Source organism: Podarcis erhardii (genome assembly GCF_964252035.2).
Source record: "Podarcis erhardii genome assembly, chromosome: Z".
Lineage (NCBI taxonomy): Eukaryota > Metazoa > Chordata > Lepidosauria > Squamata > Lacertidae > Podarcis > Podarcis erhardii.
In genome coordinates, this window is record NC_138504.1 from 36,882,011 (window position 1) to 36,905,980 (window position 23,970).

Below are 23,970 nucleotides of genomic sequence, written 5' to 3' on the forward strand. Positions count from 1 at the left end.
GATGACTCAGAAAATTAACTTTTTCTGCTGTTGTTGCTATATGGGGAAAGGCTCTTCCCTCTGTCACACATGAAGAAGCAGCAGCCACCAGTCACTTCAGATATCTTACAAAGACTTGTGTCTTTACCCAGGCATTCTCCCTGGCCTATAAATCAGACCCGGATTTATGTGTTTGAAATCTACGGGATGTCTGTTTTCTGCACTTTTGTCCACACCAGTTTCTATATTGCTGTTTTTCAGGCTTTGGGCTGCATTTTTGTTTTTACTAACGTATTTTTGTTTTTAAAATGTACTTATGCCCCCGCTTCCCCAAAATGAGACTCAAGGCTGCTCACAAAAGCTAAAAAAGACACAGATAAAACACACAGGAAGCTAAAGATGATAGTCAAAAAAGTAATTAAACTATAACAGAATTAAAAACTATAACAGATGCAAAAAATATATATTTAAATGCAGGTAGTAAAAACACTGTTGTGCTATTTAAAAGCCCTTTCCTTAAAAGCAGTAGGCTTCCAAAAGTCTGCTGGAACAAAACAGTCTTCACCCGTTGGCGGTAGGACAACAATGAGGGAGCCAGTTTGGCCTCCCTAAGGAGGTACAGTGGTGCCTCGCAAGACGAAATTAATCCGTTCCGCAATTCTCTTCGTCTAGCGGTTTTTTCGTCTTGCGAAGCAAGCCCATTGACAGCTTAGCGGATTAGCGCTATTAGCGGTCTAGCGGCTTTTAGCGATCAGCTGAGAAGCGGCTTATCAGCGGAACAGCTGATAAGCGGCTTAGCACTTAGGGAAAGGGCGGAAAAAAGCGGGGGGGAAACGCGGGAACTCGCAAGATTTTTTCGTCTTGCGAAGCAACCCCATAGAGAAATTTGTTTAGCGAAGCGCCTCCAAAAACGGAAAACCCTTTCGTCTAGCAGGTTTTTCGTCTTGCGAGGCGTTCGTCTTGCGGGGCACCACTGTAGTTTTGAAGTCTGGGAGCCGACTTTTCAAAGACCATGTACCACTCAATAGATTTTTTTTAGCGGCATGTAAATGTTTTTAATTAAAACATAAATAAATGCCATTAAACTACAGGTTGATTGCATCTCACACAGGCTTCACCTACATAAATACAACTTTATGTACTCAACAAAAAAATTAAATAAATAAAAAGGGGATAAGGCAGCCTTGTTTGCCGGGGTCTTTTCCTTCATAGAAAGAGTTCCAAGCCCTCTGCCTTGCTTACTAGGCTCTGGGAGGACCATGCAAGGGCTCTAGAAGCCCTTGCAAGATCCTGCAGGGCAGTCTGAGATCTTAGATGGCCCCAACCTCATTTCAGGGGTTGGGGCGGTTTTGGCTTTGTGTAATTTTGCTTTTATGCACAAACCACTGGAACATAACCCACACAGAAGATGGGATCAAGCTCTAAACTAAGAGAAGAGATTGAAGTCCTACTCACTGCCTTCTCACATCCGTAAAGAAACTCTCAGAGAGGTACACTTGCTCTAGGTAGGAGGGCAGCAAATTCGCCTTCAGTTTCCCCACATAATATTTCTCCGATTTCTTGATTTTAAGCTTCGGTGATTTCAGAACTGCCTTGTAAGTGTTTCCACTGGATGTAGTGAAGAACTCAGTGGTCATTTCCATCAGGCGTGACGGTGTCCTAGACAGCCTCACCTGCGGATGAGGCAAAAGGAGAAACCATGACATTGGTTCCCAATTAAAAGCAACATTTAAGCCAGTGGATGGCATAAGGTAAGAATTGTTAGCAGGGAGGTTAGATGATATTCCAGCAAATGAAGGGTTTTATCCAGTGCAATTCCTCATTGCTTTTCTTATATCACAGTATGTCCAGTCTTGGGGGGGAACTGGGCCTGCTGCACGAGACCTCTTAGGCTACCTAGGTTTAAAGAGTTTAACTTCCCCCAAAGAAATATTGCAATTTCCTAAGGATGATGGGAATTGCAGCTCTCTGAGGGCTAAACTACAGTTCCCAGGATTCCTGGGACGCAAGAATCATACACTTTAAATATATGAAGAAACATTGCAATGCATGTGATATTTTCATTTAGGGAAAAGGCAAGGAAAACACTACATGATGTTTAAAACTGTGCATGGCAGTGGAATCTGATGCCCAGTTAAAATGTTAAAATGTACAAGAGAGGGTCCAAACTGTGTTGGAAACATGAAGAGATTGAGGGATCTTTCATACATATGTGGTGGCAGTGTAAATAACCCCAAAAATACAGGGAGGTGGTTTACAATGAGCTCATCTCCCCCCCCCCCACCCCCATTTACATTTCCGAAGAAACAAGAAGCCTTTCTATTAGCAATAATTGATGATGAGCTCCCCGCAAGGCTATATAATTTTTTTTTAATGCTGCAGCACCAGCAAGAATATTGTATGCTAATAGTTGGAAAGAAAAAGAAACACCAATAAAAGAATAATGACTGTATAAATTGATAGAATATGCCAAATTTGCAAGCATGACAGCCAAAATAAGGAATCAGGATGGAAAACAAATAAAGGGTGAATGGGAAACTTTTGGGGAGTACTTTTAAAAAAATGATACTAAAATGAAATTACAAGTAGGGATGATTCTCTGAACAACAGTTAAATACAAAGAAGAATTAGAAAGGAAAAAGTAGGGTGGATTAATATATGGATATACAGCAGTACCAGACATATTACAGACACCATGGAAGGCTAGGCATGGAAGTCTATATGGAAAAAATATCTGATGATAACGTTTGATGTGTAAATAGAAAAATGCAAAATGCTATGCTATGCTATGCGCATGCACACAAATAAATGTGCATGGCATGGAGAAAGTGAATAGAGAGATTTTTCTGCCTCTCTCATAACAATAGAACACATGGCTATCCAACAAAGTTGAATGTTAGACTATTCAAGACAGATAAAAGGAAGTCTTCTTCATGTAGCACATAGATAACCTATGGAACACACTTCCACAAGAGGTACTGATAGCCAATAACCTAGAAAGCTTTAAAAGAAGATTGGACAAATTCATGGAGGCCTTTATCATGATGGCCATGCATGGCCTCTATGGTTGGAGGCAGAAATGCTTCTGCATACCAGTTGTGGAAACCAAGGGAAGGGAGAGCACTCTTGTGCTCAGGTCTTGCTTCTTCTATGTCATTCTGTGTTTGCTAAAGTCATCCTGTTCCCCCACCCCAACCCGGTGGAAACTCACAAATGCTGGTGCTGTGGCATTTTCCACGTCACGGACCTCAACAGCCTCTTGCATAGTAGAACTGCTCCCTTCATCGGATTTCTCCACATTGTCACTTTCCAGGATAAAACTGCCATCTCTGGGGATGAGCGCACCATCGCTTTCTGGAGCAGAGCTCTCTGAATCCCCTGCTATGGTAATTCTTGATTCCTCAGCTTCTGGGTTCACCTCCACCTGCTGTTCCTCTTTTTCTTCTTCTTCGCTTTTGTTCTCAGAGAAGCCCTCCTCAATTCTGTCCGATTCTTCAATGTCCTCCTCCATTTCTGCCCAAAGAGCATAAAATGAAATTATTGTGAAGACAGGTGCCATCCAGTGCTCTGAAGAGGAAAAATTAAAGCAAGGGAGGTGGCCTCAACCCCAGGGAGCTTACAGTTAAAATTTCACAGGTGGGGAGGGAGACAGCAGAGGGAGGGGGCAGAAGGAGAGAGCAATGAGCTAATTGTGAGTGAATAAACTTAACATGCATTTAGACTGCACATGGAAGGCTGTAATTCCTTGCATTTTTAAGACTGTAAGCTTTGAGACAAAGGCCTTCCTTCCTTTTGTCCCTCTATGAATTGCTAGGCATATGAAGACTAAAACAAGGAGGAGGAGGAGGAGGAGGAACAACCCCTTTTTAGCCAGAGGGCCACATTCCCTTCTAGGTAAATTTCTGAGGGCCTTATGGCAGTGGAGGGTGGGGCCAGAGGCAAAAGTGGGCAGAACACTACAAATCACCATAGTGCTGATTTCTACACACACTCACCCACCCTCCCACAGCTCTCCTGCCTCTGTCCAGGCAAGCAAGAGGCAAAACCAGAGTTCAAGGACTTAGCCCAACTAGGCAAAAATATGCAAGGAGGGGGCAAAGCAGAGCTAGTAGACAGTGTGGCCTAGGGAGCCGTATTTGACTTCTGGACCTGAGGTTCCCCACCCTTGAGTTGAGAAAAAGGAAAAGGAAAAAATAACACAAGGGTCACCCTCCAGAGGGTTGGCAATGAGGGTGTTGGCAATATGTGTTCTTACTTTCCACACTCCCATCTCTTACAGGTTAAGTAGTCTCACTCAAGGGCAGCCTCCCCTTCCTGAAAATCTTGGAGGGAGAGGGTGGGTTTTGAAGGAAGAGACCTTAGGAGTTGTTTAAACAAACTGGGATGAATATTTGTGGAAAAAGCAAAGGCCTTTACCATGGGCTGAAAAGTCAACAGACAAGGGGCCTGTTAGGTATGTGGTGGTGGTGGTGGGGGAGTTCCAAAGGATAGGTACTGTAATACTGGAGGTTCAATGCCGACATCATGTAGAACAAAATGCCTGATTGGATGGTACTGATTTTCATGATTGTAAGAGGAAAAGTTGTGCTTTTTAAAATACTATATTACACTGTGGAGGATAGAAATTACCTTCCTCTTCACTCATATCCCCAGTTTGCTTGAATGGCTTCTGATTTTTTAAAAAAGAAAGCGGGAAAAGAAAAAATATCAAGAATTAAAAAGGATAATTCATTATTTTTCACAAATAATACTTAATGCATGACATCTACACAGTGCTCTTGGGTGCTCATTGCATGCCACTGACAGCATTTTATTTTGATCTCTACAAGAACCCTTACAGGTAGGTCAACACAGGTTTGGAAGGCTGAGTCTGAGAGAGAAAAAATGCATTCAGATGGCATGTTCCCAATCCCCCAAACCATGTTCAGGGGCTTTTAACACACTGGAATCCATGCTATGCTCTTCATCAGCTTTGTGTATGTGTGTGGGGTTGCCATTTCCTTGGGGATCAACTCCACTCCTTTTTCACACACTGTTACTCTACCTCTTCTTAGTCAGGTCACAAGTGGCTGCTCAAGAGGACTAGGAATGTTACAGATGCAACTGGGCCCTGAAGGGAACACGTTCACAGTCCATCAATTTAACTGAGTTCAAAGAAAGAAAAGACACCAGGGTTTCTTTTCCTCCTTTAACGGGTATCTTCATGAAGCTCACTAGGTCAGTGTTTCCCAACCTTTTTTGGGCAAAGGCACACTTGTTTCATGAAAAAAATCTCGAGGCACACCACCATTAGAAAATGTTTAAAAAATTAACTCTGTGCCTATATTGACTATATATAAAGTAACTCTCTTTAATAGGAATCAAATAAACACAAAGAAGGTATTTTATAATTACTTTATTATGAAATAGTAAGAACCGTATTTTTCGTCCCATAGGACGCTCCGTCCCATAGGACGCACCTACTTTTTTGAGGGGGGAAATAAAGGAATTTTTTTTCCCTTTATTTCCCCCCCAAAAAACCAGGTCGGGGAACAGTGGGATGGCGGTGCTGCGCCTCCCCGCTGTCCCCCGAGCTTGTGGGGCTGGCCCATGTCTGCCTGGCGCGAGGGGCGCTCTGCTTCAGGGCGCCCCGCGCATCCGGCGGCAGGCTACAGTCCGCAGCATGGGGAACCCTCTGTTTCAGGGCGCCCCATGCGCCCCCCGGGTGCGCAAGGCTTGCCAACACGAGCGCGGAGCACGGGGCGTCCTCCGAAGGGCGCCCCGTGCTCCGCGCTGCCAGCTGCCACCCGCAAGCCTTGCGCTCCTGGGGGGAGATCCCCCGGGTGCGCAAGGCTGGCCAACACCAGCGCGGAGCACGGGGCGTCCTCCGAAGGGCGCCCCGTGCTCCGCGCTGCCAGCTGACGCCCGCAAGCCTTGCGCTCCCGGGGGGAGATCCCCCGGGTGCGCAAGGCTTGCGGACACCTGCGTGGAGCACGGGGCGTCCTCTGGAGGGCGCCCCGTGCTCCGCGCTGCAGGCTGCTGCCCGCAAGCCTTGCGCTCCCGGGGGGAGATCCCCCGGGTGCGCAAGGCTTGCGGACACCTGCGTGGAGCACGGGGCGTCCTCCGAAGGGCGCCCCGTGCTCCGCGCTGCCAGCTGACGCCCGCAAGCCTTGCGCTCCCGGGGGGAGATCCCCCGGGTGCGCAAGGCTTGCGGACACCTGCGTGGAGCACGGGGCGTCCTCTGGAGGGCGCCCCGTGCTCCGCGCTGCAGGATGCTGCCCGCAAGCCTTGCGCTCCCGGGGGGAGATCCCCCGGGTGCGCAAGGCTGGCCGACACCAGCGCGGAGCACGGGGCGTCCTCCGAAGGGCGCCCCGTGCTCCGCGCTGCCAGCTGACGCCCGCAAGCCTTGCGCTCCCGGGGGGAGATCCCCCGGGTGCGCAAGGCTTGCGGACACCGGCGTGGAGCACGGGGCGTCCTCTGGAGGGCGCCCCGTGCTCCGCGCTGCAGGATGCTGCCCGCAAGCCTTGCGCTCCCGGGGGGAGATCCCCCGGGTGCGCAAGGCTGGCCGACACCAGCGCGGAGCACGGGGCGTCCTCCGAAGGGCGCCCTGTGCTCCGCGCTGCCAGCTGACGCCCGCAAGCCTTGCGCTCCCGGGGGGAGATCCCCTGGGTGCGCAAGGCTTGCGGACACCTGCGCGGAGCACGGGGCGTCCTCTGGAGGGCGCCCCGTGCTCCGCGCTGCAGGCTGCTGCCCGCAAGCCTTGCGCTCCCGGGGGGAGATCCCCCGGGTGCGCAAGGCTTGCGGACACCTGCGTGGAGCACGGGGCGTCCTCTGGAGGGCGCCCCGTGCTCCGCGCTGCAGGCTGCTGCCCGCAAGCCTTGCGCTCCCGGGGGGAGATCCCCCGGGTGCGCAAGGCTGGCCGACACCAGCGCGGAGCACGGGGCGTCCTCCGAAGGGCGCCCCGTGCTCCGCGCTGCCAGCTGACGCCCGCAAGCCTTGCGCTCCCGGGGGGAGATCCCCCGGGTGCGCAAGGCTTGCGGACACCTGCGTGGAGCACGGGGCGTCCTCCGAAGGGCGCCCCGTGCTCCGCGCTGCCAGCTGACGCCCGCAAGCCTTGCGCTCTCGGGGGGAGGTCCCCCGGGTGCGCAGGGCTGGCCTACAACAGCGCGGAGCACGGGGCGATGGGATGTGGGAGGGAGCTCGCTCCCCGCCCCGCGTGTGCTCGCCGCCGCCGCCCCGCCTCTCGCCGCCCGACTCGCCAGCCTCCCTCCCACGGCACACCAGGCAACGTCTCGCGGCACACTAGTGTGCCGCGGAACACCGGTTGGGAAACACTGCACTAGGTGACCTTGGGTCAGCCACTCGCTCCCAGCATAACCTACCTCACAGGGTCATTGGGAGGAGGAAATGGGAAGGGGGGAAATTATGTACTGCCACCTTGAGCTCCTTGGGAAGAAAGGTAATAAACAATGTAATAAATAAAACAAATGAAAACAGCAAATAAATAAATTACTAACTGTACCCTTTTATTCCCATTTTGTTTGCTAAATGAACTGAGCAAGAAGTCAATTTCAGTGTAGGGAAGGGGAACATGTGCAAGGATGCAGCACCTGCCTGCACCTACTTAAGTTACAAAAGTGTCAAATTCAAAGTCTTGTTTTCTACATACCCCTTTGTAGACTTCCCACACATTAAAATACCGGCTGACAGAGGTGCTGTAAGAATTCAGGCTGCGTAAAATACAGTCTGGATAAGCGGATAATTTAGTCAAGAGATCTTGTTGGAAGGTTGCATATCTGTAAACAAACAAAGAAACCAAAACTTTTTAATTATTTTTACTTATTGCATTACTTGTCCACCTTTTTCTCTAAGGAGCTCATTTAATCCCCACAACAACCCTGTGAGGTAGGTTAAGGCTGGGAGACAGCAACTAGCCCAGGGTCACTCAGTGAGCTTCAGGGTTGAGTGCGGAATTTGAACCCTGGTGTCTCCCAGGACCTATTTAACAATTTTGCCACAGATATTATCTGATTGTGCAAGAATTCATCAAATATGTGCAATGTAGGATTAGAGGTTGACATCAGAGGCCGCTGCAGTAGAAGTCAACATTCGATAACAACAGACACCGTGTACAACTGCCAGAATCTGTCGGCATCCCAACTTGCAGCAATGAATATTCAAACATCTATGACAGATGACTTACAACTAAATTGAGTAAACATTGTGCAAACTTCATTCATTCAACCAGAACCACTGAATCAAGAATGTTGGTTTTGGATTTGGATTTGGAAATTTGAATTTTGAATTTTAATGGCAATTCTTGACATCAAAATCTTCTTTAACTGGAGAGAGTGGGGCTAGAACTAACGACTTGCTGTATACAAAGCATGTGTCCTGCTACCGCACCTCCTCAATGTGGGTGTAGACTTGGCATGTTTAACTGGCAAGCCAGCATGCCCAGCTGTCAGGGATGATGGAGTTTATAGTCCCAAACATCTGGCTGGGGAAGGCTGCTCTAAAGCTTTGAAACATGCAGCCCATGGTAGCTCATCAGACTAGGCATCCACCCTGAAAAGTCCCAGCTCACATCCTAGAATTCCAGTGCAGACTCAGTCTCAGGCCATTCACTGTTTTGTGCATCAGAGAGCACATTGTTCTTACTGGTTGACAGGCATACCTAGGGCAGCATCTGCAGAGTTTTCTTTTAAAGCAAGTTTATAGACCCTATGGTTGTGGAGATAAGCTTTGAATCATGCAGTGAGAAGGGCACAGCAGCTTGTTTTTCATTTCACAGGATTTATATACATACAGTGGTGCCTCGCAAGACAAAATTAATTCGTTCCGTGAGTCTCTTCGTCTTGCGGTTTTTTTGTCTTGCGAAGCACCCCTATTAGCGGCTTAGCGGATTAGCGCTATTAGCGGTTTAGCGGCTTAGCGGCTATTAGTGGCTTAGTGGCTTAGAAAAGGGGGGGGGGGAGGAAAAAAACTCGCAAGACGTTTTCGTCTTGCAAAGCAAGCCCATAGGGAAATTCGTCTTGCGAAGCACCTCAAAAGACGGAAAACTCTTTCGTCTAGCGAGTTTTTCGTCTTGCGAGGCATTCGTCTTGCGGGGCACCACTGTACTGTACCTCTATCTATCTCTAGCCCAAAGCATTTGTGCTTCCTCTGCCACCTGCACTGCTTGAAACATACCCAGCTCGAATGAAGTCCAAAACAGCATAAACCTTCTCCAGCTGGGCCTTCAGTTTTTCATCAGAACTTTGGGTCCTCAGTTTGTCCACAGTCACATCCAGATTAATTTCCCTTAGCTGGCTCCATATGGAAGGAAGCAGTCGGCATTAGAATGGTTAATGCTAGAAGGCTTAATTACTTGGGGCAGGGCAGATAAACCAGCTAAAACTTGAATTGATTCAGGCTGGAGTTTATTTCAACTGCTGCTCCAAGCTACTTTGGGACTGGTGTGTTCAGAGCATATAAAAATTAAAACAGTTATAAGGCAGCCTTACAGTGAGCAGCAGGTTGAGTTTTCTAAAATCGTAAGTTATTTCACACATCTTTCAATTTCTAAAAGAATCTACCTAAGCTGACTATCTGCCAATATACAGTTGTTGTTTTATAAGGTAACCAATCAAATGATTAAAAAGCATACTGATATTCAGGGAAACATTCAGTAATTGGTCAAGAGGTGCTAAATATTTTTTTTTAATATACTAAGTCAGCATTTTTGTGATACTGTTCCCAAAATTTGTGTTTGCTTTTGTTTATTCATTGTCTGAAATTATTGGACTGTGATTTAAAAATGTATTTAGGATACTGACTGTAAGCTAGTTTGGGAAAACTTTTGTTCTGAAACATAAAGTAAATTTAAAAAACAGAAGAGAATACAATGCTACAAACAAGAACTATGTAGTTTAGTTAAGCTTATTTAAGAGAAAAGGGGGTCACTATGCAGTTTACTTTAGAGAAAAGCTGAAAAAGCAGAGACATGATAGAGGTGCACATAATTATGTATAGTTTGGAAAAAATGGATATGGAGAGGTCTTTTCTCCCTCTTTCATAATGCTAGAACCCAGGGCTGTCTGTCCAATGAGGGCAACTTTTGGAAGAGTCGTGGCAGGTAAAAGGAAGGACTTTTTCACACAGCACACAGTTAAACTATGGGATTAACTTCCACAGGAGGCAGTGAGGGCCACCAACTAGGATGGCTTCAAAAGATGACTGGACAAATTCAAGGAGGAGGTTAAGGATATCTGTGGCAACTAGTCATGATGGCTGTCAAAGGCAGTATGGCTCTTGAATACTACCAGCTGGGAATCACAAGTAGGGAGAGTGCTCTGCTCATGTCCTGAGTGCGGGCTTCCCATTGGGGCATCTGATTGGCTACTATGAGAAGAGGATGCTGGACTATGATGGGCCAGAAAGGCTCTTCTTATGCTCTTACACTATCAGAGTCAATGTGGTGCCATAGATATAGAGTGCCAGGCTAGGACCGGGAGACCAGGGTTCAAATCCCCTCCCCCCCCCCAGTCCCAGAGCTCACTGGGTGAGAACAGGATGCTGGACTAGGTGGACCTTTAGCCCGATCCAGCAGAGCTCTCTTGATGTTCTTGCTTTTTTCCATAGACTAAGCCAAAGCAAAATCACATGTAAATAAAAATTGCAGATCAAATTGTGCAAATAAATTTTGCAAATGCACATGGCTGATTCAAGATGCAAGAGTTCATGCAGATTTGCCAACAACCTTCCTTTTGTCTGTCCCCACCAAGATCTCTGATATGGCCTACCACATTGTATTCTCTGTCCTCCCACCCCTCACTAAACCAGACCCCCTGCTCTGACCTTGTTTAGATTTTCATGCTTGTTTCGGCATTCGTTCATTTTACTGTGAAGCTCGTTTTCATAACGAACAAGGCTGCATTTGTGGGTATCAAAGAGAGTGAGAGCATCCTGGAAGTACTGGTAGACATTCCTGCAGTTGATTTCTGTGTGCTTAACCAACTGTTCTAGGTGGTCCTGGAGAGAAATCAAACGGAAAGAATTTGTGATTTAGGATTTTTGTTAGCAGATGCAATCAGCATTTAGCTGAGGATGGGTAGGGCCCAATTTAAATCAGTGAGGACCAATCTTATTCACAACCTCCTCCTCAGGGCTGTCTTAAGCATATCCGGCGCTGTTGTGCAAAGATCCCTCTGGCATCCCCCCCCCTTTCCTAGAGTTGTTGACCTTTTTTGGGGAGCTGGCACCACGCTTACACATTATCTCTAACAAGCCCTTAGAACAAAATAAAATGAAAAGGCAGAAGAAAAACTAATGAAGTCCTTAATTCCAAAGCAACACTCATTCAAGACTCAGCAGTTCTTCTAATTCATCCTTTCTTTAAATAAACTAATAAAGACACAGACAATGAAGTTCCCAGCCAATTTGTGTTTAAGTACAAAGCTGACGTTTTCAAATATTGTGGGGGGTGGGTGTAAAGCAGTGACATCCTGAACCTAAAAAGAACCCAAAACTTGGGTCACAAAGGCTGCAGCTCTAACTGCACTCACCTGAGAGTAAGCCCTGCTGAATCTAATAGGACCTTACTTCTGAGTAGACAGTAGGACTGCAGCAAGAAACACAGTTGGGAATTAGGGCTTTCTGTTTTAAGACTCAACCAGAGGAAAATGTAATATTGGAGATTAGGGAGAAAGGAATATGAATAGATTGTGGGGAGAGGGCTGACGAGAGACCAAAAACCACAGGTAGCAAGACAAGGCACACTTTCTGGGGAGCAAGTCTCACACACAGTTGCTTGGGGCGAGGACTGCAGAGGGACCATAGTTGGGTTGTGTGTGTCTGTGTGTTTTTCAGAAAAACGTAGAATTGGAAGGGACCCTGCAGGTCATCTAGCCCAACCCCCTGCAATGCTTTCAGCTTGCATTGATCTCAAAAACCTTCAGTGCCTTTTTTTTTTAGTTGGATAGGCAATTAACAGGCTTGTTTCACAAATAAGGGAGAAGGAAGGTTGCTGGTTTGGTTTGGTTTGCCTTTGTCCTAGTTTTTAGCATGTGCTTAGTACTGTAGTTTCAGGCTGTGAGCCGCCCTGATATCTGTGGGTGGAGGGCAGTAGTAGTAGTAGTAGTAGTAGTAATAATAATAATAATAATAATAATAATAATGGTGATGATATTTTTTGCAGGGCTTGGAGTGGGTGGTGGCAGATGCTGGAATGAATGGGGTTGGTGCTAAATGGTCTGGCTTGCTTTACAATCCCTAGGGACCTTGTTGGTGGGGGAGGGGGCAGAGAAGGAGCCCACCCCCGAGGAGGAGGAGGAAGAAGAAGAAAAGCGAAGGGAGGAGGCTTCCCTTTCCCAGGATAGAGTTGCCCATAACATTAAACACAGGGCAGGATTCCAGGGAGAGAGAGAAACAAGGGCAGCAGCTGCTGCTACTCACAGTTCGGGCTAGATGTCGCTGAACAGGACGGGCAAGGGGACCCTGCAAACAGGGCTGCAAACCCAGCGCGGAAGCTCCATGGCCTTGCCATCGCCCACCTCCCTCTTCCCGCAGGCTGAGCAGGCAAGAGAGAGACAGAGAGAGAGAGAGAGAGAGAAAGAAAGAGAGCGCTGCATGCCAGCCATATAGCTGGCGGGGCGCAGCTTCTACCTGAAGCCTCTGCAGGGATCGCTCTCTTCCTGAGGAGGCTTGGAAAGCAAGCTGCATGCCCGCCAGCCATATGGTTGGCAAGGTGCAGCTAGTGGGTGCAGGGAAAGGGGAGGCCACTGGCAAAGCTGTGCAGCTCCCCCACTCGCTGGGGCGCCCCTGAGCGGACAGCGCCCTGGCGCAAGGCACCAGCAAGCCCAATAGGAAAGACGCCTCTGCTCCTCCTCCCAAGGAAACATCCAGTGACATAAATAAAATACAGTGGTGCCCCGCAAGACGAATGCCTCGCAAGACGGAAAACCCGCTAGACAAAAGGGTTTTCCATTTTTCGAGGCGCTTCGCAAGACGAATTTCTCTATGGGCTTGCTTCGCAAGACAAAAACGTCTTGCGAGTCTTGCAATTGTTTTCGCCCCCCCCCTTTTCTAAGTCACTAAGCTGCTAATAGCTGCTTAGCCGCTTTGCCGCTAATAGCCGCTAACCCGCTAATAGCCGCTAACCCGCTAATAGCCGCTAACCCGCTAATAGCCGCTAACCCGCTAATAGCCGCTAACCCGCTAATAGCGCTAACCCGCTAAGCCGCTAATAGAGTTGCTTCGCAAGACGAAAACACCGCAAGACGAAGAGACTCGCGGAACAGATTCTTTTCGTCTTGCGAGGCACCACTGTAGAGGAATGCATCTCAAAGGTGCCAGTTGAGGCATCTGGGTTGCATTACCTAGACAGCCTGATAGATAATGCTAGGGAGGAACTGGTGAAGAGTGTGGCTCAGGGAGAGAAGGGTGCCTAGGGAAAAGGTGTGATGTGGGAAGAGCCCTGAGCAGTGTTTGAAACTCCCATTGTCATAAGTGCATTTTGCAACAGGGAATGTCATTAGCGCAAGCAGTTTCTGAGCTAAGATTTCAGATTAAAATTGCAGAGTGCAAGGAAAGGACCTTTTTCGGCCTCCCCACTGCCAGCTACTCTCTGAAGACTGGAGAAAAGACCCTCTTAAGAATATTAGGGGGGATGGGCAGGGGAAGGACTAGACCATGTGAAAAATGAACATAATATTTTAGCTGCAGTTCATTCATTTTTAGCTTTGTATTCTTGTTATAAAAAAACGCGCCTAAATATTCTGTAGTTGTGCCCATAACCTAGGTTTAAGGTGCCATTTAGCTCCTAGCTTTCATATTTCAGTTTCTGCCACTGGTCCTGAAGGCCAAATGCAGAGGCCTTGAGGGCCACATCTGACCCACAAGGAGAACTGCTACACAGACCATGGGTTCTCTCAATTTGAGTTGCAGCAGGTTCATTTCTGCTGCTCTGATCCTGCTAGGATGCGTTGCAGGAAACGTGTTAGGAAGAGACACTGGCAAACTTACGTCCATCATTTCTACTTCCTGCTCAAAGCGACTCTGTAACTTCCCAACTAACTGGTAGAAATTTGGATTCACAATCCTTTCAGCCTCTTTTTCCGTGCAGATTTTCTTATCTATCAGTTTGTTCTAAAATTGGAGAGGGAGAAAGCGTTATTAGTAGTGAAGTTCATAAATATGCAGCCTTGACTCCACTGATGTGTTTCACTTATTATGAATTAATATTGCTTTTCATTCACAGCAGGGCTCATGGGCCACATGAGGTCTGGTAAGTGTTGCATTTTGGCCTATGATACCATTTCCCTGTAAACCACACCCACTTCCATCATAGGTGACATCAGGTGTGGAGCAACTAAAAATGTGGATGCAAAAGGATGATCAGGAGCTTAAGGTGCACTGACACATGTTCCTTGGCAAGTAGGGTTCGCTAATCCACACTGGCAGCTAATCACTTTTTATTTATTTATTTTACAAGATGTATACACTGCTTGATTGTAAAAACAACAACAACCCCCTCAAAGTAGTTTACAAAAAAAAGATAAAACAACAAAATGATCAATAAGAAGATTTAACAATGATAATTTAAGATTTTCAAAGCATTCAAATAACAATAAACTAAGAACAGATTAAAACTCACACCAACTTTCTAAATACCTGGGTGGACTTGTCTAAACAAAACCATTTTTATCAGGTGCTGAAAAGGGTACAGCGAAGGTGTGTCAGCCTGTCATGGATGCACAGGACTGGTGGGAGGCACCAGCTGGGGATCCTTAAGGGACAAAGGTTCAGAACCTGAGGATTGGTGGTGGGACAATGATGAGTTGTCAGAGAGAAAAGAGAGAGCAGAATGGGAGAAGGAGGTGTCAGAAGCAGAAAAGGTAACAGGGTGTAGTGAGCAGAAAGAAGTTGGGGCAGAGGGCAGTCCAGAACCAGAGGCAGAAGATGAGGCTGGAGATGAGGGGGGCCAAGAGGCAGGACTGAAATGGGCTGCTGAAGAAGCCTGGGGTTCTCCCCCTTCTGCTGTGACCAGCTCCGCCACCCACCCCCCGGTCTCCCAGAACCAGAAGAGGGATGAAGACGGTGGAGCAAAGACAGACAAGGCACAGATTGCTAAAGAAGGACCATGGGGAGGAGGAAATTTAGGGAGCTGCGGGAAGACAGGGACCTTCAGTCCTCACAACTGCCTCATTGAGGAAAGATCTGCTGGAAAAAGTTGCTGTGCTCGCTAGGCCTGGCCTCATGAACTGTTTTGTTTCTTTGACTAAAGAGAGTTAACTTTCCTTACATCATGTGAATTATCGCTTGCTCCTGACACCTGCCCTGACACTGCCTGATGTCAATAGGCTTTGAGCTTTTCTGGTCTGGGAGTGGGGGGCGGGAATGTAAGTTTGCTGACAGCAACCCTCTTTGAGGCTAGTGTTATAACAATGTAGGTTACTGACAGGTAGGCAATCCTGCTCGCCTGTCAAATCAGATATGGTTAGACTCCAACTCCCTTCATGCCTGACCACTGGCCATGATGGCTGGGGCTAATAGGAGTTGTAGTCCGACAACACTTGAAGGTACACTACAATGGCTACCCTGATTTAAGATCTGGCAGTGGGGAGTTTACATCTTACATCATCATTCCTTCCAAATCATTAGTCGTTACAATCTTCAAAAACATCTATATTGGCATCTATATGCTGAAGGCACACCTCTTTAAACTGGCTCCTGACACTTGAGATGTATATATTAGGGCCTATCTTATTACTGTGATGGTAAGGTTTTTTTAAAAATGCTTTTAATGTTGTGTTTTGATTGTTTTAATTTGCCCTTGGATCTTAGAGTGAAGGGTGGGTAAATAACAACAACAACAACAACAACAACAACAGATTTTCTCTTATTCACATCTGTAGTCAGACTGAAAAACAGAAAAACAGTTTTCAACAAAACTGATTGGCCCACTAACCTTACACTCCTGCACCTTTGACAAACACTCCTGGCAAACTTTCTCGTACTGGAGGCGGATTTTCATTAAGTATTGGACATTGTGGGTATCTTGAGACAAAAATTAAAATTAACACAAGATTGGATATGGTGGTTACAAGACTGAATATGAAATATTCACATCTTTCTGTTTGTGAACATGTGGAGCACTGTTTGTTCCATCTGAACATTTTTACTTGTTTTTATCATTATAAAGAATTTATCTTATTTCTATAATGGTATATTATATTCTTGTAGCCTGCCCTGAGACCTTAAAGTGAAGGGTTATAGTTAGGAAATCTGGTAAATATATAAATTGCTGCTCTAAATAACAATAGCAAAACTTTTGTTCCTTACCTATCCGCTTATTTAAAGCCACCACAGATTCATACCACTCATTTAATTCAGCCTTGGATTGCATCAAAGGCAGCATATTGCTAAAAAGACAAGAGACAGAGAAACACTTAGCTCATAAAGCTCTTGAGGTCTGCATGACAAATCTTAAAATTCATTTGGGCCCCAGTTTTCACTGGTCACATATTCATATTAGTTATATAGCTGAGCTGAAAGTTCCACAGAGAACTTTTCCAGGGAAAGCTGAAGAGGGGAGTGTGTTGTTTGGGCGTAGGAGAAAATCTGGAAATTTGTGGGCGGGGACTGGGGGCTCAGTGAGACAAGTGGAGGTAGCAGATTTCCCCTTCTTTTCACATAGTTTGGCTGACATCACTCCTACTGCTAACCCTGGAGTTGGGTGATACAGGGAGCCAACTGGAAAAACTGAACAACAGGTTGTATCCCATGTTTGTCCTAGAATGCTGTAATTCCTGCATTGCAGGGGGTTAGACTAGCGAAACGAAAGAAGTGCCATGGTCAGACCACTTCCTGGTGCAACTTGACTTCTCCGAGACCCTTCCCCTCTGCAGGGTGGTGGGACTGATTCGGATGGTCCGCCCCCGCCACTTAATGGATCCAAATGGTTTCCAGAGAGTGGTAGGGGATGCTTTATCCCATGTTGATGGCCTTTCAGCTGATTCCCTGGTGGCCCGCTGGAATGTGGAGTTAACCAGGGCTATTGACTGTTTGGCTCCGAAGCGCCCTCTCCGATTGCATGGAGCCCGGACAGCCCCGTGGTTTTCCACGGATCTGAGGGCAATGAAACAATCGTTGAGACGGCTAGAGCGCCGGTGGCGGATGACCCATTCTGAAGCTGACCGGACACAGGTTAGAGCTCAATGTCGAGCCTACCAAGTGGCGGTAGCGACGGCGAAGAAGACTTTCTTCGCTGCCTCTATTGCATCTGCAGAAAACAGCAGCAGGAGACTTTTTCAGGTGGTCCGCAATTTAGCGGAACCACCTACTACATTGGGGTCCAGTACAGGCCACATGATCTCCTGCAATGATTTTGCAAAGTTTTTTGCAGATAAAGTCGCTCAGATTCGGAAAGAGGTAGACGCCACCGTGGGAGCAGGGCCGGGGCGGGAGAGTGCTAGAGTTCTGTCTAGTCAAATTGCGTGGGATCAATTCCAATCTGTTACCTCCGAGGATGTGGACAGGCTGCTTGGACGAGTGAAACCAACTCCCTGTCTCCTTGATCCTTGCCCATCCTGGCTTATAAAAGCTAGTCGGGAAGGGCTGGGCGATGGGCTTCATGGGGTGGTGAATGCTTCCCTCCGTGAGGGAGCCTTCCCAGACCCGCTGAAAGAGGCGGTTATTAAACCACTTCTTAAAAAACCATCTTTAGATGCGGCCACGATGGCCAACTATCACCCAGTCTCAAATCTTCCATTCTTGGGCAAGGTGATTGAGTGGGTGGTTGCTGAACAACTCCAAGCACGCCTGGAAGAAGTGGACCATTTGGATCCCTTCCAGTCGGGATTCAGGCCTCATCACGGGACTGAAACTGCCTTGGTCGCACTGGTTGATTATCTCCGGCGGGCTAGGGACAAAGGTGAGAGCTGTTTCCTAGTTCTGTTGGATCTCTCAGCGGCGTTTGATACCATTGACCATAACATCCTTCTGGACCGTCTTGAGGGGCTGGGAGCTGGGGGCACTGTCATACAGTGGTTCCGCTCCTTCCTCCTGGGCCGTGTTCAGAAAGTGGTGGTGGGGGATGAGTGTTCAGACCCCTGGGCTCTTACTTGTGGGGTGCCTCAGGGTTCTGTCCTCTCCCCCATGCTTTTCAACATCTACATGCAGCCGCTGGGAGAGATCATCAGGGGGTTTGGGCTGGGTGTTCATCAGTTATGCGGATGATACCCAGCTCTACCTCTCTTTCAAATCAGAACCAGTGAAGGCGGTGACGGTCCTGTGTGAGTGTCTGGAGGCAGTTGGAGGATGGATGGCGGCAAACAGATTGAGATTGAATCCTGACAAGACAGAAGTACTGTTTCTGGGGGACAGGAGGCGGGCAGGTGTGGAGGATTCCCTGGTCCTGAATTGGGTAACTGTGCCCCTGAAGAACCAGGTGCGCAGCCTGGGAGTCATTTTGAACTCACAGCTGTCCATGGAGGCACAGGTTAAATCCGTGTCCAGGGCAGCTGTGTACCAGCTCCATCTGGTATGCAGGCTGAGACCCTATCTGGCTGTGGACTGCCTCGCCAGAGTGGTGCATGCTTTGGTTATCTCCCGCTTGGACTACTGCAATGCGCTCTACGTGGGGCTACCTTTGAAGGTGACCCGGAAACTACAACTAATCCAGAATGCAGCAGCCAGACTGGTGACTGGGAGCGGCCGCCGAGACCATATAACACTGGTCTTGAAAGACCTACATTGGCTCCCAGTACGTTTCCGAGCACAATTCAAAGTGTTGGTGCTGACCTTTAAAGCCCTAAACGGCCTCGGTCCAGTATACCTGAAGGAGCGTCTCCACCCCCATCGTTCTACCCGGACACTGAGGTCCAGCACCGAGGGCCTTCTGGCGGTTCCCTCACTGCGAGAAGCCAAGTTACAGGGAACCAGGCAGAGGGCCTTCTCAGTAGTGGCGCCCTCCCTGTGGAACGCCCTCCCACCAGATGTCAAAGAGAACAACAACTACCAGACTTTTAGAAGACATCTGAAGGCAGCCCTGTTTAGGGAAGCTTTTAATGTTTGATGTATCACAGTATTTTAATATTCTTTTGGAAGCCGCCCAGAGTGGCTGGGGAAACCCAGCCAGATGGGCGGGGTATAAATAATAAATAATAATAATTATTATTATTATTATTATTATTATTATTAGACCCTTGAGGACGTTTTCACCTCTACAATTCTATGATTCTATACTTAACGGGTAGGCCCACTGAAACTAATGGGTCTAAATCTGTCATTAACTTCAGTGGGCTTACTTTGATTATGGCTAACATTGGATACAGCCCAGGTTGTTAAGAGTTCTATATTTGCCTTTATATGTGCAGGTGGTTGTTTCTTTTACACAAACTGACAACACTGGATGCCCTCCACCCAGTGGCGGAGGAAGAGGAGTGGGGGGGGTAGCGCACTGCCCCCGGCAGCGCAATCCTGGTAGGGTGCCATCGTGGTTGACCCCCCACCTGCGCTAGGTGCCATCCCCCCACAGGTGGCGTGCCACACCCCTGGGACGTACACCAGCCCCGCCCCCGCCTGCACTCTGCCCCCCCCCCCAGTGTTGGAGCATGAAGCTCCACCACTGCCTCCGCCCCCCACGATACCAATTTGGAGTGCCCCCCATGCAGGTTGCATAAGGAAAAAGTCCTGTGCAAATTGCTGGCATGGGGGGGTGGGGACAATATGGTTTGGGACCATAGGGGGAAGGAAAATGTTAAAGTCCCTGGTCTACATACACATCTGCCAACCACCCATAATTTGACACCATCAAAACATCACTACTACAAGCTAGGATGGCTTTGTTCTGTCTGCACTGTGGGAGGTAATATGCCTCTGAATACCAGTTGCTGGTAATTATAAGGGGAGAGTTACTGTTATGCTCAGCTCCTGCTTGTGAGCTTCCCACGGTGCATCTGGTTGGCTGCTATTAGAACAGGATACTGGAATAAAAGCATCTTTGGCCTGATCCAGCAGGGAGGCTATTCTTACATTCTTAGGAATGAGAAGTTACATTTTATTCTCCTGTTCACCTACCCCAGAGAATATAACAGTGCTGTTCTCTTCTCAGTGAGTGATTTTTGATCTTGTAGCATGTTCTCCAGCTCCACATTCACAGCACTCGGGTGCCGTATTCTTTCACTTTCCATGAACTGTCTATAGGACATGACAAGAAACATTAAATGTGGGCTTTCTTTTTTGCAAGGGATACTGTGCGACTGAAAAGCCACACCTATCTTATACTGCCCAAATCTCCTGCTCCATCATGCCTTCTTTCCCCCAAACTGCCATCTGGGGGCAACCATTCAATCAGTCTGCCTCAGTGGGAGAGATGAGAAGCAGAGTTCACCAAAAGACCAGCTCTGTTAAGCATCTTCTATCTGTGAACTATGATAGCTGGCCATTATAAAAACAACTGTTTAAGAACTGGTTCCCGAGCTTGATTTCCACCCTCTGCCCATCCTCTCCCTTTCTCCTTGTGTGTTGTGAAGCCTGAGGACAGGGACTGTCTTGTTTTAACCAATTGTATGCAAACCTGGGAACCACTTTTGCATAAAGAGCAAAGTACAAATACTCTAAATAAATAAATAAATGAAATTTCAGACCTGAAACTGTAAATTATTTTCTGCTTCCATTTGGCTCTCCAGGTCTTTATTCTCTCCTCCAGTTTGCGATGATAGAAGATGTCTCCTTTCAGGTCTGCCTCCATCAGGTTGACAAAGAGCTTGGCTATTGCTCTCCGATTGGCCAGCAGGGCTTGGTTGATCATCTGGAATTGGAAGATGTAGATGAGAGTAGCAAGGGAATCTCTCTTTTTCAAGGAGATGAAGACTTCAGGTTAGTTGGTTCAACCCAGAGGACATGATGGGCAAGACAAATTTAGCTACAGTAATCTAAAGGAGTCTACTCTGAATAAACCTTAGCTAGATGCATCCCTTAATTGTTCTCTAGTGCCATTACAATGGTGGCTGGTAACCCACTGGGACTTGATGGGGCAGAAAGCAGAGATGCCCAGAGTAGGTTCCTCCTCCCCTCTTGGTCAGTCTGCTTTCTTCACTCCTTTCTCACTTCCAAAGAGGGGGAAAAGATAGTTTCTGATAAAAAAGAAGTGGAGAGAAAGAATAGTGCAGAGGGTTTTGAGGTATCACAGGCACCTGTGCACCCTTGGCGCTGTGCTGGGGACACCAGGGCAAACCTGTCCTTGTCTTGTCTCTCTGCTCCTTTCACGTACAATATCTCAGGGATCCCATCCCACTTTCCTGGCTGCTGTGCTAATCTTGCACATAGCCCCCCCCCCTCTCTCTCTCTCTCACACACACACACACTCACACACACACCACAATTTTATTTTAAAATGCCCAATTCTGCTACTCAAATTAGGTTTGCAAATATGCCCACTTTCAATCATTCCCGAACTACAGGGGTGGGGGGTGAGATCAAGCAAAACCTGTAGTTATCTTACTGGAGAATTTCAGGTATCAAGCAGAAAGGTTTTACCATGGCTTCCTTGTGAATGAACCTGTGGACATCAGAGGGTAGGAAATAGGAAATGTCATCCAGGATCTTATTATATTTGTTCAACAAAAGTTTGATCTGGAAACCAAAGCAGAGGGAGGGGGTAAGAAAAGTGTTCAGGATGGTGAGGACACCCGTCTGCTGAGATTGCTAGGGACATGCTGGGGGACCACCCCACCGGGCTACTCAGCCAATGGTAACTGGTGGCCATGGGTTAGGTGGAATGCAGGGATGCAAGCTGTAGTGTAGGCAGAGCCATAGCCAATGATAAGTAGAACTAGAGTCAATGACAGGCAGAGCCAACCAATTCTAGCTTTTATTCTCATCATTCTCCCCGATGAGTTCCACAAGGGGCACTTTGAGTCTATGCAGGGGGAAGCTAACAGCTGGGGCAACCCCCTAGACTCACTGTAAGTAAGGAGGAAGGCAGGTGCGAATTGGCTGAAGACAGAATGAGAGTGGTGAGGCAATGCCCCATTCACCTAAAGAGACCAACCTCCACCAACTCACTGAAGAGGCGAATTCCTAAAAAGACACATGTGCCAGCAAGAAACAACTATTTCTGACCCTTTCAAGGAACCATAGCAAGGATGGGGAACTTCTTCCAGCTCCAAGGGCTGCATTTCCTTCTGGGCAACATGCTGATGGAAGGCATACAGCAGCAACCCCCACAATCATTCATGTACTCTCTGTTAGCATCTTCTTGTACTTACCCGTTCAGCTCGATCGACCTCTGCCTTGAGTAAGGCTTTGTCCAGCTCTCTAATCCACTGCCTTCTTTTTAAGGTCTCCTTGGAGACAAGGTTCCACATTCTCTCAAAGTCCTGCAAGGTAGAAATGGGATGTGAATTCCACACAGGGGAGCTGAGGTGGAACCCTATATTTTTTAAAAGTTATCAAGGAAAATATGAAGCCTGTTCTATGATCTTTGTTGGCATGCCAGATCCTTTCAACCCATCCCACTGTTCTGTTCACTGTCATGGGCATAGACAGGATTTTTGTTGGGGAGGCAGGCTTTTGATAGCAGGGGAGAATCTCATATTCGTACTGATTTGTATTGATTTAGGCCCCCCCTTGGCTACACCCATGTGTTACAGCCTTTGGCGGGAAGGGCTGTAGCTTAGTAGAGCATCTGCTTTGCATGCAGGAGGTCCCAGGGTCAATTGCCGGCATCTCCAGGTAGGGCGGGTAATGCCCCTGCTTGAAACCTTGGAAAGATGCTGTCAGTCAGTGTAGACAATACTGAGCTAAATGGACCAATGGTCTGACTCTGTATAAGGCAGCTTTCTATGTTCCTGGAAAGGGCAGTAGCTGAGCGGCAGCCCATCTGTTTTGCATGAGGAAGTCCCTGGATTTGATCCCTGGCATCTCCAGGTAAGGCTGGGAATATCCCTTGCCTGACTTTCTGGAGAGCTGCTGCCAGTCAGTGTAGACAATACTGAGGTAGAAAAATACATAGATTCAGTATAAGGAAGTTCTCCATGTTCCTAGGTTCAAGCCCTGGGATCTCCAAGGAGAGACTTCCAACTTGAAACAGTGGAAAGCTGCTGCCAGTCAGTGTAGACAATACTGAGCTAAATAAGTCAATGGGATGATGCAGTATGTCAGCTTCCTATGTTCCTATCTCCAGCATGCCTTATTCTGCTACCCACAGTGACTGCCAGGCCCTTCATCCCTGTTGCTAAGCAGTGAGGATCTAGGGTCACCAGAAGTATCAGCCAGAGGGGCAAGAAAAGGTGGCAGGCAGCCTTCAAGCCCTGTTTGAGTTTGAGTTGCGAGACACTCCCTCACCTCCATGGTGTAAGTCTCCAAGTGGAGGTTCTCAGCAGAAACTTGGAAAAGGGACTCAATGGTGCGATCGGATTCTGACAGCTTGGTCAGAAATAGCTTCCCAGGCTCCAAGAAACACACCTCCATTTCCTGAAACAGAGAAGATGATCTGATGGGTAACACTTGCCAAGGCTTGGACGAAACAATGTGCATCAATATGTATGTATTAGAAAAATGTGTCACATAAATGAAAAATAAAATGAAAATGCACATAAGGGGGAATTTCTTGCATAAAACTATATAGTCAAAACTGAACACAAAACATTTGGAGAGATCCGTACTAAAGCAGTAGCATATTTTCACGAGGATTTAAAGCAAAGATTCACAAATTGTTGCAAAAAGTGGAAAACTGAATTTAAGATAGGAAGAAATGAGAAATAGAGAGAACTGAATTTTATTTCTTTATTACATTTATATCCCACCCTTCCTCCAAGAAGCTCAATGTGATGCACATGGTTCTCCTTCTCCCCATTTTATCTTCACAGCAACAACCCTGTGAGTTATGTTACGCTTGGACGAAACAAGGCTTGGACGAAACAATGTGCATCAATATGTATGTATTAGAAAAATGTGTCACATAAGTGAGTGGCTAGCCCAAGGTCACTCAGAGACCTCCATGGCCAAGTGGATAAATTTGAACCC

At 47.4% G+C, this 23,970-nt stretch overlaps 1 protein-coding gene across 2 annotated transcripts in view; it reads right to left on the reverse strand.

The window, feature by feature from the left end:
• CCDC180 (coiled-coil domain containing 180) overlaps nt 1-23,970 on the reverse strand; it is a 57,355-nt gene that overhangs the window by 28,539 nt on the left and 4,846 nt on the right. For both annotated transcript variants that reach the window (XR_014152512.1, XM_081846898.1), the window contains exons 6-19: nt 23,290-23,418; nt 22,212-22,322; nt 21,481-21,576; nt 20,589-20,752; nt 20,020-20,139; nt 16,282-16,361; nt 15,908-15,996; nt 13,963-14,085; nt 10,798-10,971; nt 9,151-9,266; nt 7,628-7,754; nt 4,609-4,648; nt 3,191-3,492; nt 1,435-1,652 (exon numbers count right to left, since the gene is read on the reverse strand). Coding sequence is in view for 1 of the 2 variants with exons in the window: in XM_081846898.1 (XP_081703024.1) it covers nt 1,435-1,652; nt 3,191-3,492; nt 4,609-4,648; nt 7,628-7,754; nt 9,151-9,266; nt 10,798-10,971; nt 13,963-14,085; nt 15,908-15,996; nt 16,282-16,361; nt 20,020-20,139; nt 20,589-20,752; nt 21,481-21,576; nt 22,212-22,322; nt 23,290-23,418 (1,889 nt within the window). In the remaining variant the exon portion in view is untranslated. The remainder of the gene's footprint in view (nt 1-1,434; nt 1,653-3,190; nt 3,493-4,608; nt 4,649-7,627; nt 7,755-9,150; nt 9,267-10,797; nt 10,972-13,962; nt 14,086-15,907; nt 15,997-16,281; nt 16,362-20,019; nt 20,140-20,588; nt 20,753-21,480; nt 21,577-22,211; nt 22,323-23,289; nt 23,419-23,970) is intronic.